The sequence below is a fragment of the Prionailurus bengalensis genome, chromosome C2, assembly GCF_016509475.1.
Source record: "Prionailurus bengalensis isolate Pbe53 chromosome C2, Fcat_Pben_1.1_paternal_pri, whole genome shotgun sequence".
Classification (NCBI taxonomy): Eukaryota; Metazoa; Chordata; class Mammalia; order Carnivora; family Felidae; genus Prionailurus; species Prionailurus bengalensis.
In genome coordinates this window covers 77,301,673-77,322,056 of record NC_057350.1, presented here as the reverse complement: position 1 = coordinate 77,322,056, position 20,384 = coordinate 77,301,673, and the positions used below count along the sequence as shown (strand labels likewise).

The 20,384-nt window shown below is 36.1% G+C and overlaps 1 protein-coding gene across 2 annotated transcripts in view; it reads left to right on the top strand.

The window, feature by feature from the left end:
- CCDC50 (coiled-coil domain containing 50) overlaps positions 1 to 20,057 on the top strand; it is a 72,593-nt gene extending 52,536 nt beyond the window's left edge. For both annotated transcript variants that reach the window (XM_043594583.1, XM_043594582.1), the window contains 6 exons: positions 4,648 to 4,763; positions 5,146 to 5,190; positions 5,300 to 5,404; positions 7,487 to 7,566; positions 12,258 to 12,364; positions 13,729 to 20,057. In XM_043594583.1, coding sequence (XP_043450518.1) covers positions 4,648 to 4,763; positions 5,146 to 5,190; positions 5,300 to 5,404; positions 7,487 to 7,566; positions 12,258 to 12,364; positions 13,729 to 13,748 — 473 coding nt within the window. In that variant the 3' untranslated portion in view covers positions 13,749 to 20,057. The remainder of the gene's footprint in view (positions 1 to 4,647; positions 4,764 to 5,145; positions 5,191 to 5,299; positions 5,405 to 7,486; positions 7,567 to 12,257; positions 12,365 to 13,728) is intronic.
- The last annotated feature ends 327 nt before the right edge of the window (positions 20,058 to 20,384 follow it).

The following is a 20,384-nucleotide window of genomic DNA, read 5'->3' as shown; positions in this document are numbered from 1 at the left end:
TCTTACATACTCACATAAGCTCTTTTTACCTCTGGTACACAGCATACTACTATTTAGGGGCAGTCCTGCCAGTGCAGAAATCTAGTATTTTATGATGGAGATTTTCTGCTTATGAGACATGTGAATTACAGTGATATATCAGTAGTTCAAATAAACTCTTTACCCACTAGATATTTGGGACTTAGAGAGATATTATTTCAGATACTTATTAGTTAACCATTTATTCATTCATTCGTTTATATTGAGATATAGTTAATGTATAACATTATATTAGTTGAAGGTGTACAACGTAATGATTCCATATTTGTGTATATTACAAAATGTTCACAATAAGTCTAGTTAACGTTCATCACCATATATAGGCACAAGGTTTTTTTTTTTCTTATGATGAGAACTTTTAAGATGTACTCTCTTAGCAACTTTCAGATATGTAATACAATATTACTAACTGTAGTCATCAGGCTTATTTATTTTGTAACTGAAGTGTGTACCTTTTGATCCCTTTCACCCATTTTACTCACTCCTTACCCTCTGCCTCTGGCAACTCCCAGTCAGTTCTCTGTATCTGTGAGCGCTTTTTTTTTTTTTTTTTTTGTTTTTTTTAGTGATTCTCTATATAATTGAGATCATATGGTATTTGTCTTTCTCTGACTCATTTCACTTAGCATAATGCCATCAAGGTCTGTCCATGTTGTTGCAGATGGCATGATGTCCTTATTTTTTATGGCTGGATAATATTAATTGTATATACAGCACAGTTTTCTCTATCCATTCATATGTTGAATGACACTTAGGTCGTTTCCATGTCTTAGCTTCTGTAAATAATGCTGCAGTGAACCTGGGGATGCAGATATCTTCTTGAGTTAGTGCTTTTTGCTTCTTTCAGATAAATACCCAAAAGTGGAATTGCTGGGTCACATGGTAGTCTTATTTTTTTATTTTTTGAGGAACCTCCATACTGTTTTCATAGTGGCTGTTTCCAGTTTATGTTCTCACTAACAGTGCATGAGGGTTCATTCCCTTTTCTCCACATCCTCACCAACAGTTATGATTTCTTGCCTTTTTGATAATAGTCATTCTAACAGGTGTGAAGTGATATTTTGTTGTGGTTTTGATTTGCATTTTTCTCATGATTAGTGATGTTGAACACCTTTTCAGGTACCTGTTAGCCATTTGTATGTCTTCTTTAGAAAAATGTGTATTCAGTTCCTCTGCCCATTTTTTTAAAGTTTATTTATTTTTGAGAGATAGGGAGAGAATGAGAGAATGAGTGGCGGAGGGGCAGAGAAATGGGGGAAGGAGGATCCAAAGTGGGCTCTGTGCTGAGAGCAGTGAGCCCGATGCGGGTCTCGAACTCACAAACCATGAGATATGACCTGAACCAAAGTCAGACGTTTAACTAACTGAGCCACCCAGGCACTCTGCCCATTTTTATTTTTTTTTTTATTTAAAAAAATTTTTTTTTAGCATTTATTTGTTTTTTGAGAGGCAGAGAGAGACAGTATGAGCAGGAAAAGGACAGAGGGAGAGGGAGACACAGAATCCGAAGCAGGCTCCAGGCTCTGAACTGTCAGCACAGAGCCTGATGCGGGCTCAAACTCACGAACAGTGAGATCATGACCTGAGCCGAAGTCAGACACTTAACCGACTGAGCCACCCAGGTGCCCCACTCGGCCCATTTTTAAATCAGATTGTATTTTGCTGTTGTGTTGTATGAGTTTTTTATGTATTTTGGGTAGTCACCTCATATCAGATTTGCAAATATTTTCTCCCATTCCGTAGGTTACTTTTTCATTTTGTTAATGGTTTCCTTTGCTGTGCAGAAGCATTTTAGTTTGATGTAGTCCCACTTGTTTTTGCTTCTGTCACCTTTACTTTTATGTCAAATCAAAAAAAAAACAACAACAACATTTCTAAGAGCTTATGTTTTCTTCTAGGAGTTTTATGGTTTCAGGTCTTATGTTCAAGTCTATAATCCATTTGAGTTAATTTTCGTATATGGTATATGAAAATGGTTTAGTTTCTTTCTTTTGCATGTAGCTGTCTAGTTTTCCAATACCATTTCTGAAGAGACTATCTTTTCCCCACTATATATTCTTGGCTTCTTTGTCATAGATTAATTGAATATATATGCACAGATTTATTCCTGGGCTCTATTTTATTCCATTGATCTATGTGTTATTCTCTTAAAAATTTTTTTTTAATGTTTTTGTTTATTTTTGAGACAGAGACAGAGCATGAGCAGGGGAGGGGCAGAGAGAGAGGGAGACACAGAATCTGAAGCAGGCTCCAGGCTCTGAGCTGTCAGCACAGAGCCCGACGTGGGGCTCGAACTCATGGACTGTGAGCTCATGACCTGAGCTGAAGTCGGACGCTTAACTGACTGAGCCACCCAGGTGCCCCTGTGTCATTCTCTTTTAAACTGACTGGAGGTGACAGTCTTATCACTCTGTCAAATCAAATAAGTCTGTTTATTTGACTATTTCATTTGAATGTCCTCCAAATGTCTTTGATATATATTAAAATATTTTCTCAGTGAATTTGGTGCACAGGCGGAGGCATAAGAAGGGAGAAGGTTTAGTGTGTTCAAATCTGAACACATCCCACTCTGTTGTTTCTTTCACTGGTGGCAAAATGGAAGGAGTAAGGCATAAGTGTGATTGATCTTCCCTGTCAGACTCAACAAGGCGTTGAGCATTTGTTGAAGTGTCCTTTTTCTGTAGGTAGGAGTATAGTATCACAACCTCTTTTCCACCAACTTTGTCCAATGTCAGCTTCCCTAATTTCATGTCTTTTCCCTGAAATACTGTTTTCTAGTTGTGAACAAACTAATCATAACTTAGGTTTATATTTCATTTAAATATGATCCACTCTTATGAGTATCCCTCTGTTTCCTGACTGTCACAAACCACTCAGAAATCTGACTAAAGCTAGCCCTGCCCAGCCCAGCAATATAAGATTCAGTAGTTCTAGAGATGATGGGAAGTTGAAGTGGATTTGGTATTCTAGGTACACAGACGCTAAAGGCCTGAAGCTAAGAGAGCCAGGTTTAATAGTCTATGTTTGTGGGAAAGAGAGATGAGTCCATGGCTTTTGGATTTACCACAGAGCTAAGTTCAAAGCTCTACAGAGGCTTCACCAGATAATTTAAATTTCTTCATGTGCCCATAATTTAGTTGTATTCTTTTTCTTTTTTGTTTAAAGCAAGTGAATCAAGTGTATTGAAGTATTTTGATAAAAATTATTTTAATGTATGGTTATTTTGATGGACATAATACAGTAAACTAATAGCTTCAATGCCATTTTCAAGTAAGAATCAACTGTTAAGATTTAAAACAATCAACCCGAACTACCAAAGGCCAGATCTCATTCAGGTTATTTAAATTAGTCCTTCAGGTTTAAGTCAAAGATTTGTATGTTTATGTAAAGCACCTCAAGTGGTTTTAATATATAAGTAGGGCTGAGAATCACTGATGCAAAGAAATAGGTAATTAGGAGTAAATTTTCTTTTTACCTTCAATAATCCATTTACTGAAAGTCACTATTCCAGATGGTCACTCTTGTTTGTGGCATTAAAAATATTACTTCTCACTATAATACATTCACATTGTTGAATAATTATAATTTATTTATTTTTAATGTTTATTTATTTTTGAGAGAGAGACAGACAGAGCATGAGCAGAGGAGGGCAGAGAGAGACAGAGACACAGAATCCTAAGCAGGCTCCAGTCTCTGAGCTGTCAGCACAGAGCCAACACGGGGCTTGAACTCATGAGCCGTGAGATCATGACCTGAGCTGAAGTCGGATGCTTAACTGACTGAGCCACCCAGGTGCCCCAATAATTATAATTTATAAAGGATACACAGAGGGGAATATCTGCAGTGTTGAAATAAACATCAGCAATTACCACTTGACTAAAAGTTATAAAAAGAATATATGCTGCTTATAAAACTTCAAAGTAGGGGAAAAATTCCCCACCCATACCCCATGTTCCTTTTTTCTCAGAGGAGTAGACATCTAAGGTCATTATGTTCTCTGGTATTTCCCTTATGTTACATCTTCCCTAAAATTTAGCAACAGCATTGAGCTGATGGAAACTACAGGAAAGATCCAGAGCAGGTGGGTTTGTTCACCGTCAGAGCAGAAGCCACAGTAGGGCCACTGGTTGGCTAACAGGGACTGTCATGTAACTCTGAGGTGATGCTGTTTCTGAAGTAAAGTACACAAGGCTGAGTTAAATAGAAGGAAGACTCTTACTTCCTCCAGTCTTGACAGCCTCTTTATAACTCTGACTCTGTAACTTTCTTGATTTTTTTTTTATTTTAGTATCTTAACCTTTTTTTTTTTTTTCACTTGCTATTTTGCAAAAGCCTCACTTACAATTCACTGTATGATTTCCTGCTGTTGAAGAAAGTATGTGAAAGGGGAGTTTTTCCTGGGCACTTTTGGGTGGGTAACTGTTTAAATGTGTGGATAATCTGCACTACGACTTCTGTGCCTCTGGGAAAAAATTATTTCTGGTGCACTCTACTCTGAATTCTGTAGTAGTGCCAATATTGTCAATATTAGATACAAAAAATAACTTCTTAAACTTTGCAACTTTTCAGAAAGCAAATGCAGTCGCCTTATTATATTGAGTTTTCTAGGAATGAAGCCAAGAGGAATGAAAGAGGCTGTCTCTACCCCGTCACGAGTGGCTCACAGGGATCAGGAGTGGTATGATGCTGAAATTGCCAGAAAACTGCAAGAAGAAGAAATTTTGGTGAGCAAATTTTCATGCAAAAGTTTAGGTGATAATCACTAAGTTTTCTTGAATAAAATTTGAGATTATGTGATAGGCATTGTGATCCTCTGAGTTGAGTATGGGTGGAAAAGCAAGATAACGGGAATAGAGTGTCCAGTTTTACTTACTGAGTAAGCATTACCATCATAATTCCATATCCCTATCTGCTGTGGAACATGATTAAACAGTCCTGCTCTGGCTGGTGGCTGGTGCAAGTATACCAGTTAAACTTCAAGGATGTTACTTACAGCTGGTTTGAAATACTCGTGTATTTCTATGTAAGATTTTTAAAAATGGACAACACAGATTCTAATTAAATTACCTTTTTTTTTTTTTTTTTTGGTATTTTTTTGTACCATAGGCTACCCAGGTAGACATGAGAGCAGCTCAAGTAGCCCAGGATGAGGTGAGTTCTTATTAGTTAATAAGTTTTTGAACTAATACTCGTCAGAAGTAGCCCAGTAATTTTCTGCCCATAACTCTGCAATCAGTGGTACTGACTGGATTTTGTTTAGGAAATTGCTAGACTCCTCATGGCTGAAGAAAAGAAAGCTTACAAGAAAGCCAAGGAGAGGGAGAAATCATCTTTGGACAAAAGAAAGCATGACCCTGATTGGAAGGTAAGTTCTGTTTATTGTTTTTATCTTATCTTATTTTATTAATTAATTAATTATAAAGGGGACTCTGCTTTTAGGGTAAGTTCTACCAGTGTATTTGGCATACACAAATTACTTGTATTGCATATGCAAATCTGACTCGTAAATGTTATTTCATTACAAAAAATCATAATTCTGGGGCGCCTGGGTGGCTCAGTCGGTTAAGCGTCCGACTTCAGCTCAGGTCACGATCTCACAGTCTGTGAGTTCGAGCCCCGCGTCTGGCTCTGGGCTGATGGCTCAGAGCCTGGAGCCTGCTTCCAATTCTGTGTCTCCCTCTCTCTCTGACCCTCCCCCGTTCATGCTCTGTCTCTCTCTGTCTCAAAAATAAATAAACGTTAAAAAAAAAAAATTAAAAAAACAAAAAACAAAACAAACAAACAAACAAACAAAAAATCATAATTCTTCAAAGTAACCATGAGAAAGTAACCGCTAAGATTGAAAAACTCATTCCATTCATTTTAATACCAATTAAGTTGCACATGCCACTGGTCATGAGTAATCTAAGTTTTACATATTAGTAAAATAGGTAAATATTACCTTACAGGAGAATGTAGTATTTTCACATGCTTTCATGTTTCCCCAGTGGCCTTTTATCTCTCTCTCTACTTTCTCTCTGTCTATCCGTGATCATGTACCCACTGTTTCTCTTTCCTCTGACATAACTAGATCCGTGGCAGGCTGACACATACCACCAGCAGCCATCTCCTGTCAGAGTATAGGAACTGCCTAGCATGAGCTGGGACTGTTGTCTTCCGCTCATTAATCAGGAACACTAGACAAAATGGTTACTGACCACAGTTTATTCTTCTATAGTCTAATTTTTGTACGAGGTGGGTGTAAGTTCAGTTTAACAGACTGCACTCATTAGTTACTGTGTGCATTGCACCACTGTGGACTTGCAGGGAAAGAAAAAGATACATTTTCCTCATAATAATATATAACGTAGGAGGAAGACAAACTAGACAGGTAAAAATACAGGGTTGAATTGGCTGAAGAAAGCATAGTAGAAGAACAGAGGAGTTGCTGGGGTCAAGAATTCCTATAGTAGAGGCTTTTCAGAGGGAGTTTGTACTAGGCCTGGGAGGTCGCAGCTAGGGTGTGTACCCACGCATAGTTGATGTTTAGCGCTGTTCTCTCTTTCTCTTCTCTCTCAAACAAATTTCTGCCTTGGATCACTGGTTCGGTCTGAGTCTCAGCGTTGATTAGGAGGAAAAAGACATAGAAACCATGATAATCGTATTGCTCTGCTATTTCCTATTGCTCAGTTATTCAGTTGTCGGTCGAAAAACAAATGAAAGTATTTCTTCCATGTTAATTATTTATAGGTATCTCCTTCTTTCACCCTCCTAGTAATTCAGGATTTTTCCTGATGTATTTTATTTTAAAAGAAGGGCTCCCAAATGCTTCTACTTATACAAATTTAAGCTACAAATAATTGCCCAGAAGTTACTCAGATTCTTTGTTAACCCAGCTATGAAGGAGTAGGTATTTTTGAGGATTGCACATCAGGCAGGTAAAAGGGGAAAGGTCGCATGTCTAGCAAGTGTTCTAGCAAATTAGAGTCTGATTTCTAGATTCTATAATTGGTGCTGGTAGAGTTCTTCTCTTAGAAAGGTTGGACTGAATGTTCCTTAGTTTCCTAGCTTGAAAATCACCATCCCCAAGTCAGATTTTCAGAAATAGGTTTAAGGGCACAGACCAACATTCCACAGACTGGAAGTTCTGGTCAGCTGCTGTGCAGCTATTATGTTAATAATGGGTGTCCAGGTGTATTCCTGTGGGGGAGCATGTTCATGTGTATGTCGCCCATTCATCTGGCTGCATTGACAGCTTCCAGCATACTTTTGTGACTGTAATTTTTTTTAAATCTCTGAGTGGCCATATGTAAAAATATTTCATGTTGTTCGACTGAATGTAAGTAACTTGAAATTACTAGAGTTTGGCATGATTTAGATATTTTCTAAACCTAATAATCTTACTTTTGTTTTCTATATGTGTGCTTTTCTTTTCTTTCATTTTTTTTCCTTCTTTTTCTGTCCATAGCCAAAAACAACTAAATCGGCACACTCAAAGTCAAAAGAAAGTGATGACCCTCACCGTTTTAAGAATGACAGGCCAGCAAGGTAAGATGACACTTGAAGAGGGGAGTGAGGAACTTGACTTTGGGGTGAGTAAGGAGTTGTGGATTTTCTGAGAAGAGTATTCTCTGGAGAGGAGATCCAGAAATCGGCAGCTGTGAGATGGTATCAAGTCTTGTGGGAGTATTCTCAAATTTTGTTTGCATTCTTTTTTTTTCTTTTCAATTTTATTTTTTATTTGTTAAAATTTACATCCAAATTAGTTAGTATATAGTGCAACAATGATTTCAGGAGTAGATTCCTTAGTGCCCCTTACCCATTTAGCCCATCCCCCCCCACAACCTCTCCAGTAACCCTCAGTTTGTTCTTAAATTGGGTTGAACAAGTCAAATCAGGAAAATGATCATTTTACTGGAAACTAGGGTTTCCAGAATGATATGTTTTTTGGTAGGACCAGTTCCTGTCTTTGGATTCACTGAACTGATGCCCTTGGCTAAGAAGGGATGAGATTGATGTTTTTCCCAGTAAAATCCCAGGTTTTAAAGTTTTACTAAGTTTTATGGTCACATTGGTATGTGCATGATATTTACACATGCTTAAATTCATTTCTGCATGAGTCTCAAAGCCTTGGCAAACACTTAGTTTGAGTCATGGCAGTGTATTCTAAATCCCACTAGATCAAGTAGCTGTGGCTGTGGTGTATGTATTTTCTGACTTCTCTCAAACAGCCTTGGGTTTCAGTTAATGGACCAGTTGCTATCTTTCTACCTAAGTGTAGACAACATTTAAGTCTCTGGGGAAGCAGAAAGCAACCTTTTTTTTTTTTTTTTTTTTTTGGTCCTTTATTGATTTTTGTTGCTTTTCAAAACAAAACAACATAATTGGACTAGAAAGAGAGAATATTATATACAAAAAGACAAAAGTAACACTGAGTCTAACACTTTGAAAACTCTGTTAAAACCTTGAATTTTCATCCTAATTATTAATATCTGTTTTAATTCTAAAACATAAATTTTATCACACTGAAAAACATATAATGTTGTTGCCACTCATTGCCCACACTTAAGCTGCTAGACTTGTTTTCTTAAAGTGAATATATTTAGTGTCTTTAAAAAGCCATAGTCTATTTTTAAACTCACGGGCTTTCAGAAAGTAAATATCCTTCGGAAAACTACATCAGGTTTGTAAAGCTCTTAGGGCAACACTAGTATATTCTGTCAATTGTATAAACTTGGTTCTTCTTGTATCTTTTAGTTAAGCACATGCCAGAGGTTTCTTTATGGCATACTTTATAATTACGTACTTTTATTTTCATCCCTGCAATATCCAAGTTAAAAAAGGAGTAACTCATCTGTTCTCAGTAGGTTAATAGGTGTGGTTTATTATGCTTTCTTTAGTCAGCTGAATTAAAATCTTTAGGCTTACTCTGCAATCTTCAAAACTTGTGGGCTCTTTAGAACACTAATAATTTTCATATCAGATATGATAGAACAATCTGTAATGGCTATTTAAAAAGATGTATTAAAGTTGAAAACAAGTTTTTGAAATATAATACGTACTTTTAAAAATATTTGGCATATTAAAAGAATGAATAATCAAATGATCCTGTATTAAAAATGGCTATTATAAATGAATGAAAGTCACCTATGACTGGTAGAACTGACTGGAGAGAAACATTTGTCTTTAAGTATCGGTTACAGAAAGATTTTTTGTGTAGATACAGATATAGATACAGGTAACAAAAAAATTAGAATTTTACGAAATCTCTATTTTCATAGTTAGAAATTAAGCCTAGTATTATAGTTGCCTTATACAACTAATACTGGAATATATGCTTTCTGATTAGAGTCTATGGTTTCCTCTTTCACATTTTTCCCCCTTTTTTTTTCTCCTTCACATTTAATTATAGTAGATTTAGTTAGCTATTTGTACAGAAAGAGATGGTTTCAGGGATTGAAAAACATGGAGCTTCCTAGGTCTAGAAGTTTACTTCAGTGTAGTGATAATAGTAGTAGAGGGAAGACAAGTTATTGGGAGGAGCTTATAACATTCATCGTCAAGAATCAGTTTCTTTGTCCATTACTCTATCTAAGGAAATGGAGTATCAGCTGGCAATCTGAATTAACTTCAACTCTTTGTAACTGGAAAAAGTTTCAACCAAGTTCCAAAATCTTTTAAGTATAGTATTTTATACTGATACTACTACCTGGTGTTTTATTTACATTTTTCTCTTAGAAAAGAGAAAACTTTATCTTAGAGTAAGCAGCAGTTACCAAGAAAGAACTGCTTCCTGTTCTCATGAAATTTATAATCTAAGCAACTATACAAATAACCATTATGTTGAATGCTTTGGTTGAAAAGTGCATGGTATTATAAGAAAAGAAGGAGACAGCCTAGTCTGGGTATCTAGGAGGGCCTCTTCAATGACTTCTGAGTAAATTCTGAAAGGTATTTTGCCTGTATTGCTAACTTAAACATGTAAGTCATTTCATGAGAACAACAGGAAACAGGTATTCCCAATACATCCAAAACTATAAAACAAACTGTTGGTTAACAGGATTTTTCTAATTTTGGATGTGAATACCCTTCACTTTAAAACAACTATCTCCAGTGCAGTGAATCTGTTTGATAGGGATCACTGAACGCCATAAGCCAAGATTTGTCCTCTGTATAATCAGAAACTAAGGAGAACAGTATGCAAAGAGAACTGAGGGCATTCTAGATTGACTTGTTTTACCCTAGTGGATGTGTGGGAGTTCTGTGCAGTGTTGCACATGTTGACATCCTTTTCTTTGATGAGGAATTGATTGTGAGGTAGTAATATTGTTTGTTTGTTTATTTTTAGGAGTCCCATTTGGCTTTTGTTTTTCTGGGTTTTGATCATTTGATATAAGAGTTTGCAAAAATGTAGAGATGAGGCTCTGCTCCCTGATTCCCAATCCCTTTTTCTTGGGTCTAAGTTACTTCTTTAACCACCTGTTTTTTGAAGTTGAGTTTCTTAATTCTAGTTCAGATGGTTTGTCTCAACTCTTCCTGCCAACTCGTAACACTGCTTTTTAAGGTAAATGTTATGTCAGTCGATAACAAAAGAAAAACACTAATATTTAATATTTGTTAAACACATAGTTCAAAGTGAAAAATAAGAAAAATGAAAAATACCATATCATTTGTTATGCTTACATTAATTATGTGTATAACAAATGCATGAAAGTATTAAAATGTAAGCCAAATACCATTTAAAAGTATAATATACAGACTATATATATATGTATATATACATATGTATGTGTGTATATGTGTACATATATGTGCATCTGTGTATATGTATACGTGTATATATGTACATAAATGTATATACACACGTATATGTGCATATATATACATATATACATATATGTGTGTATATATATGGATATATATATATATCCACACACACATGTACACACATATGCATATGTGAGTATAGTCTTGGATGCAGATACTACTGCTGATAAAAATACACATCTATGTAGCAGACCATAGCATATTAAACAGCACAAATTTTGAAGTCCAGGTGAGTTTGAGTCCCAGCCCTGCCACTTAACAACGGTGTGTGCTTGGACAGATAACTTACTTCATCTCACCTAATTTAACTCTAAAATATGTGTATGACAGTTACCATGTAGCTTGTCCTGAAAGTTAATTGACATCATCTGAGTAGAACCCATACCACAGTCCTCAGTATATACACAAGTTTGTATCCTGTGGTGACCTGTTGCAGACACTGAATACCGAAGGAGAGACCTATTGCTTAGGGACAGAGTGAGAAATTTGAAATCACGTGTCTATATTCTTCTATGAAAGAGACTTTTGTACCAAGGTTACCATAACTTTCTGAATTGCATTATACTTATGCCTTCCAGGTACAAAAAGCATCATACAACATGGTTAGATACTTGACACATTATGTTACCTATCTGGTTCCATGCTTTAACATAACATTTAAGTGTACCTTTGAGAAGCAACAACCACAAAAAGGAGAGATTTTGTTCTTCATCTTCATCAATGTCAAATTTTTGCAAAAAATCTATGTAACATAGTTTCAGAATAATAAAAATTTTAGAGTAGGAAAAATTTCCCAATGTTTGTTTTTTTATATTTTGTCTTCTTTTGACATGAAAAATTGCCAATGTGTGACTGTCCTTTCCTTTTGTAAGCTCTGCTTTGCCACCTAGTGGAATTAGGAACTTTGCTCTAAATTTTATATGCTGACCCTTGTCCTCTCCTTGCCCACTCCTACTTCCCTCTCCTCCCTCCTTACGTGACACCTGTCCTCCCTTTTTTTTTTCTTTCCTTAACTTTATTACTTCCCTTCTGTTCTTTCCTTTCGTCCTCTTTTTCTTCATAAAGCTTGCCAAAACAAAGTAAATTTCTCATTAACAGCAGCAGTCACACATCTCAATAATCTTTGCTTCCCTAGCCCTTAGCACAGTGCCCCACACATATTAGGTGTTCAGTAAATATTTGTTTTTATTGAGTTATGTGCATCAAAGCAAAGGTTACAGTAAGCTAAAATAATTTACTCCCAAGGTTATGCAACAGGCCAGGAACTAAGATGAGAATTCTGCTACCCTGTGGCTTTGCATTTCTACCAAAAAAAAAAAAAAAAAAAAAGTTTTTATCCTGCAGTCCATTGGGAGGTGGCTCTGTAGTCATCACAACTTAGACTGTCTCTTTAAATTCTGATTTCCTTTCAGGCCACCACCGCCTACCATGACAGAAGCTGAGGATTTGGATTACACTCATGTTACAAACCAGCATAATTCCACACGTCATTTCTCAAAATCAGAATCCTCTCATAAAGGTACAAAAAATAGATGTGGTCAAGGTTAGGATTTTTTTTTTTTTATAATGCTTATGCTATGGTGGAAAAATCAAATTGTGTCTTATATGTCACTGGAGTGGTAAAATAAATTATCCTTCCTTTTTCGAAGCTCATTATAGTATTCTTCATTTGTTAAAAAACCAAAAAGGTAAAACAGAAAACATAACACCTTAAAGTGAGTACAAGATTGTCAATGTATGTGCATTTTCCTCCAGAGAGAATTTATAGCTTTCATCATGTTGTTAAAGGGTACCTGTAAACAAAACAAATGAGCAAGGGCAAAAGAAAAGAGAGCGAGAAACAGACAGACAAGCCAAGAAAACAGACTGGTAACTATAGAGAATGCACTGATGGTTACCAGAAGGGAGATGACGGGGGTGGGTTAAATAGATGATGGCGATTAAGGAGTGCACTTGTGATGAGCCCTGGAGATGTAGGGAAATGTTGAATCACTGTATTGTATACCTGAAGCTAATATTATACTGTATGTTAACTAACTGGAATTAAAATAAAAACTTAAAAAAGAAATAAAATTTAAAAAATAAAGTACACACATATACATCACAGAAAACTTCTGTCACACAAAAGAAAATGGAGACAAAGGAAGAAAGAATATAAGGTCTAAGTTAGACCAAATCTTTATTTTATTTTTTTTTTTTGGACCAAATCTTTAATTTTTTAAAAAGTTTTGTTATTTTTTAAACAGCTCTCCTTACCCCATCCCTTTCCACTCTGGCATCCAGAGTTGATAGTAACACAAAAGACAGTATTTAAAAGATGGAATTGGGGGCACCTGGGTGGCTCAGTCATTTAAGCATCTGACTCTTGGTTTCAGGTCAGGTCACGATTTCACGGTTTGTGAGATCAAGCTCAGTGTCAGGCTTTGCACTGACAGCGGGGAGCCTGCTTGGGATTCTCTCCCTCTTCCTCTCTCTCTGCCCCTCCTTGCTTGTACTTTCTCTCTCAAGATAAATAAATAAGCACTTTTTTTAAAAAGATGGAATTGTTTGGATGTTATCAAAACAACCCTGTACACTACAATTTCTATCAGTTGTTGGCTTTTTTATCATCACTGGATTAACTGAAAGTAGCTCATGATTTTTTTTCTCAGTTTATATACATGCATTACTTCTTAGGGGATGCCTTCCTGTCTTTGACATACATTTGATACATAATTGAAAATAACACATTGATTCTGTATATATTTTATAATCAGGAACAAAGAAAACATGAACCATTTGAAATGTATAGAGATAAAGATAAATTATTTTGCCCGAGCAGGGAGAAAACAGTTTTAAAGGTTTTTTCTTAATGGTGTTTCTTCTCTTTTTCTTCTTTCCAAGGTTTCCATTATAAGCAGTAAAAACCTAGGAATCTGCCTTGAAAACGGACTCACTGTAGCAAATGTTACTGGATGATACAGAATGCATTCCACGCTCATTTTTTTCTTCCTTCCTCTGTTTGTATTCCTGGGATTTACCTTCAAGTGTTTTTCAGACCATAAATAATCTTAATTCATTCAGAATGTTTTGGTTATTCCTGATCACTTGGGCAGTATAAGAAAATCTAGCTTCTGAATGTTGGCCACCTCTATGCTGCAAATGCTTCATGGGATATAGTATCTAAAAGCTCTGTAAAATGCCATTTTTGTTAGGTATGGAGTACTGGTATCTAGAGACTAGGCTTTATTTAGCTAGCAATTGGAATTTTGTGGAGATAATGATCAGAGTAAAACACAATGTTTGGGTGCAATGCAGAATAAAAGAATATAACAAATAGCTTTTTTCGTGCATTAGTGTATGGTATATTGAAGAAAGAATCTTTTGGTTTTTGTATTCTCCAGGGAAATATTAAAAATCAGAACCATAAAGTGTTAAAAAAAAAATCTGGAACAGTTGAAACATGTTATTTTGGCCACCAGGACTCTAGCGGTTTTCCATATCCTTCTAAGCCCTCTTGGGAGAATTGGCTCAGATGGCATTCCCAGACACTCTCTCTGCTGTTGCTTTCTATAGCAAGGCTTTCTGAGGCCTCGGGGTATTGGGCTATTTATTAGTATTTATTGGCAAAAGTTTAATTCTATGAAATTTTAACTCAGGGCTATGCAAAGTCCATTGAACATGAAAAAGTGAAAAACTTTTGTATCCCTTCTCTTGTTTTACATTGTACGTAGAGAGCCAAGGGCAGTGGCTGGAGTTGGTAAGATGTTCATTCATATGAGCGATGATGCCATCTTTCTCTCTGGACACAGATTGAAGTTTTCCTCCTGCTTAAAAAACAGCAGGTTTTGTTGGCAGCCACTCAAAAAATATTTTGTGTATCTGTCAATAGTCAGATTAATTCGACATGAAGTTGAAGTAGATAAAATGGTTCTTTATTCAGGTATTTGGTTCGATGCATTTGTCAGTGATACATGGCATCAGATTCCATTGTACAGGACCTTTAAAGCCCTCTTTGAGAAATCTAGTCTCTGTCTAGCTTCTAACCTTGTGGAAGTGCTTATTTTCCCATTCTAGTTAGTTCACATAAATGGCAATCATGTGACATATATAAATAATTTCCTTTCAGCTTGACTTTGTGTTATTTTTCATTGTATGAATCTGACGTTTTGACATTCAAGTATGGTGTTTGCTTAGGAAAGAGATACCTAGGTCACTAGAGGAAAGGCTGTTAATCCATTCTTTTCCCACTTGGAACTGCCTTTTTTGCCTTATCTTTCCAGATAGTCTTTCAAGTCAGGCAGAATTTAGGAAGCTGTTTAGGATAGTTTCTCAGAGTGGATTTGGGTCCTTCTGTTTTGAGAAAGATCTTTATTAGTTCATAAAGTTTTTGATTGTAGAAACTTGGGTAAAAGAGCCAACTTTTAGGAAAATGATGATCTAGGAAGAAACAAACCCTAAGAGATGTAGTCATTTTCGAGAAATGGGGAAAGAGAAAAAAACAGGACTTTGAATGACCATGATGAAATTAATGAGGCAGAATCTTCATTGACATAGGCAAGGGCAGACAAAATGGAGGACTGAGCCTTAGCCAAATTCTAGAGGGCGGTTTCAGTATCCAAAGCTGAGGCCTTGTTGGCTTAAAGTAATGCTGTATTTTTCTTTGTCTGCCCTGTGATTTTGCTTCATGTTTTAAAGTTTTCTCTGGTAACTTTAAAGAAAAAAAAACACAATGTATTTTTATTTGATAGTTAAACAAATTATTTTTATTTCATAAATGTTTATTTTTCTATCTCATACAATGACCAATTTTACTTTAAAAATTCTGCATTTATCTTACCTCTCATGTACTTTATCCAATCATATTTATTATTGTAAAATGCTGTCTGGAGACATTTTCATTCAAAAAATGTCAGGCCATTTAACCCCTGGATATTAGTGTTTTAGCTGTCTTAGTGAGTGGCCAGAGGTCATAGATCCCTGTGACACACAATTCAACATCTGTATTGAAAATGTGTTCCTTTTTTTCTAGGTTTTTAAAAATTAAGAATTTTAAAATATTTTAATTTTATTTTTTTTTGTAAAGCAAACACTTTTTAAAGAGTATCAGAGTAATTCCGTTCCTTTTATTGGTTTAATTCTCTGTCATTCAAAGATGATAATTATTATTTTTAAGACTATAGAAGTTAACTAACAACTCTATTTAAAGGAACTGCCAAACATTCCTCACTGTGTTCTCTGCTTTTCACGTTGTTATTTTTATAAAAATGTGGAAACATTTCTTTTGTTCCTCTTTCTACTGCTGGAAGACAGACAATTGAATTTTTAGGCCCACAATGTATTATGCTCTAATGTTACGATGTAAACTAATGCTCTGGCCTTGGAAAATCTTTGTTTCTATACCTTTCTCTGGAGGCGCCATTAACACTAGTACTGCTGAATGAGCACAGTATGGAGCCTTATCATAAGGCTACTGAATGTGTATACCTTCTGCCCCCCAACTAGCTTTTTGTAACTCATTGCCTGGAAGCAAGGTCAGGTAAGGGTCAGATTAAATGTTCAGAGCTGAAAAAGTTTGTAGTGTGAAACCATTGTTAGACATGATTACTTTATGGGGGACTGGACAGTTGCTACATATGCTTTAAAAGAACATTGAGATTTTTAGAAAGAGACTTTGCATAACTTTGAGCTACTTTTTCTCAAGTGACTTTACAACAAGCAGCAACAGACTAATAGACGACCAAAAAGACTTACAGGTTTTGATCATAGAGAAACATCTAAATTAGAAAAGAATGATATGGATAGATGTTTCCCAGGAGGAAAACCTTTTCAGATTTTCAATGGCCACTTGGATGTAGATCAGCATATGCCAAGGTGTGTGACCTTGGGCCTTGTGGTCCACTGAACTCTAGAAAATTGTGAACCGGACTCATTTTCCCCTCTTATTCTCTTCTGTGGTCTGCAGCTGAACTGGATGATGAATAAATTCATTGCTAACCTTGTCCACACTTTTCCATCCACATCAGGACTTTTCAGTATAAAAATAATTAACTTTTAACGGAGAATTATTTTTCTTCAATACTGTCAAAATATTCTCTAGTTTTTGTCTTGTGCCAAATTGTTCTTTGGGAACACCTGCTATATAATATGGTGCATTCAGTTTACCACATCAGTGGTTAACGTTTTAGGGCCTTGATTTTTAACGAGTGTTGCCTTGTATAAAAATCACTTTGGGGATTATCAAGATTATTCATTTATTCAGTGATGATTTTCTTGAAAGATAATTATGGTGACTGGCTGTAAGATCTTCCCTGTAAATAAAGGAATGAGACCCTTGTGTGATCAGCTTTCTGAGGGACTGAGAACAGAATAGAACTTGCACTGAAAGACTTTTTTTCCCTCTTGGGAAAACAGTGTTTGTGTAGGGAATGTTAATGTGAAAGGGAACACGATTCAGTTAGATTTCACTGGATATATTGTGCCATATTCTTAGAACACCGGCTTTTTAGAAACAATCATAAAATAACCAAAACATGTTTTTTCAGCCAAAAGGGAAAAACAGATTTTCAAAGTACTTTGTCCTTTACTTACTGCTCATAGTCCGAGAAGCGACTAGATAAAGTGGTCCCTCCCATTTTCTCCTCCTATCTGGTGGTGCCGGTGCCTCTTAAAGCCATAGCTGCTTATCTTACCGTTGATAGAATCCTGTTTTTCTCCTTAGCTTATAACAGGTAATATGATCAGCCAGGAACAAACTGGAGACTGTTCTGATAGTGCTGTATGGGGCAAGGTGTCATCCAAATTCCTCTTCAGAGAATCTCCTTTGTCCCTGATGACACTTAGGATTATGAAAGGGAAGAGTCCAGGCTGTTGTTGCTCCTGCCCTTTAATTGTGGTCAGAAATGCTGAAATTTAATTCCAGAGAAGTCAAAAAGGAAGGGGCAAACTGGCAGATTTCAGGTCTTACAGAGTCACTTTTCTGATGAGACTTGCACTTTTTGCCAGCAATGTCTTGGGGAGCTGCATTGCCTTAAATTAGTTTGATTCTGACTGAGGTCAGTGTACTGTATTTCCTGTATGTGAATGACTATCAACTCTCCACTGAGATATAAAATTCACAGGTGATCCCAAAACATCCTTGCTGTCAGAAACTTTGGACTTCCTCTCACTGAGCTATGGCTGATGTATTCACTGATAGATCTATCACTTCATTGAGTTGCCTCTCAATCTGTGAATGAGCAGTGGCATGACCAAAAAGGCTGGTGGAAGGAGAGTGAGAATTTCTTGACCAGATTCTTCAGGTTATCACTTCCTGAGTAACTGAGAGTTGACTATCTTTTCTATAGTGACTACGTAGAAGATATTTCCAAAGGTTGTATTATGTAGTCAAGTCACTTATTATTGTTTTGTGAAAATTAAACCCAACACTCTTGTGTTTTTAATACCATTGACAAAAAAAAGGGAGAAAACCAAACAAAACAGAGACATTTAGTTGAAATGAGAGAACTGTTGATGTGAAGAGTGTTTCTATTTTATTACTTTTAGGAGAAAATTAACCAGGAAAACTTTTACTATGGTAAGGAAGACACCAGAGTGTTTTTATAAAGTTGTATTTGATGCCATAGACTAACAGAATCATCTAAGCAATCATGTTGATTTGTGGAAATATCTAGTCCTGAAAACCATCTTCTTTTCTTATATATTTGTGAATACTGCCTAGGAACATATTCCTAATACATTTAATATGCTGTGGTGTGTTCTCAGCAAGCTAGAAAATATTTTTTTCTTTTTGAATAACTTCATAGCCTAGTGAGCCAGCACTGTGCTGGTTTCCACATTTCAGATAAGGACGGAATTAATTGTGCATCTTAGTTAGTGCTCCATTGTTCATTGTTGAGGTTCACATACAAAGAATAGAATTGAAAGACAGGGTTTTTGAGTGACATGTCCTTTACCAAAAAGCAAGGATTAAGAGCAGTAAAAAGACAGTTAAGAAATATACTATTACACATTGCATACTTAGGGTATGTTTTTGTTGCACTAAATTTCAGATCTTATTTGGTAAAATAGTTTCTAGCTATTAAATTTAGAGGGTTTTTTATGTCAGAATTTTAAAAAAAATTTCTGATTGAATTAGCCCTTGAAATCACCGTAGGCTATAACTTGAGCTCTTGCTGTAAACCGAAAGCCAAATGCCCTTTTTTCAGAAATAACTATATTTTTCACCTGCCTCTTAAAGGCAGCCCACTATTTATTTCATGAAGTGTTATAAATAATGAGGAGATAGAGTGGGAAGATAGCATATAAAAATGGTGTTCCACAATGAGAATTCTCTGTAATGGGGTTTCCCTTAAAAAGAATCCATCCCAGCACAATATTATATTTTGAAAAGGTGCTGAATTATAAAGTACAAGAGTATGCTCATATAAATCAAGTTGCTCAGGAAATTAGAGGTGGTGCTGTCATTTGTCATATAATTTGGAAAAGTGCTTTCCCGAGGGAGATACTGCACAATGCCCAGACAGTCTCAGAGTTTTTGGTAAGCCCTTTGGCATCTGGAATGTAGATGTGTTTAAAAACTGAGTGAGATCTTAACCCAAGTGCTTACCAATTTGTAGCCACGCCCAGAAGGAAAGGCAGTTTTGAAATAGCTACTTCATGGAAATGAGCAGAACCTTAATGGAAAATAGTTGTCTGAGGACAGAAAGCAAAGAGGCCACCTCAAACCACATGCCTGTTTAGAGATTAAATGAAACTGTGAGGGACACTCTGTGGATGCCTTAAAGGTGACTGGTGTTGAGTACTGGGTGGGTATGTACATACCCATCTGGACTAGGCTGATGGAAACAGTCTATTTCAGTTCACCTTCATACAGCACAAGTTGCTCCTGCTCATGACCTCATTGAGGACAATGAGAAACATGGTGCTGGTGACTTTGAAGTGTCTTGGGAGGTTGAGGTGGTAATGTCATTCAGCACTCTCCAGTGCTCAGGCCTCCCTTAAATGCCAGTTGTACATCTTCATTAATTCATCTATGCAAGCTTGTGTTTTTATGGTTTATTTTCTATACTTCTGTCCCATTTGATTCTTTAAATATCAGGTTTAACATTAATATTATGAATAATTTTTAAACCAAAGTATGTATATGTCTGTGTGCTTGTTTTCCTGGATGTTTGAGGCAAACACCAATCTTGTCTTCCTCTCTTAATAAAATCATCCATTTGTTAAGTCAATGGTCTCATGTTTTCTTTACTGCAATCAAGGACTTGGGAAGTTTTGGGGTAAGGAGTATTATTTTTTTTTTCTTTACGAAGTAACCCTAATATATCTTTGTTTAAGAACAGGGTCTTCCGTTATTCCAGTTCCATCCACTATAGCCCTGAATAGCACTGATGATGATATACAGTACATCAAAACTGTCAACAAATGCTCCCAAGTCTCATACTGATACGTAGTACATTGAAGGCCTCAACAAATACTCCCACATCTAAATTTGGTTAGAGAAGTGGCTTTGTTCTGTGTGTGGTGGTTGGTGGCTTAGTTTGATGTCTCTGGGAGAA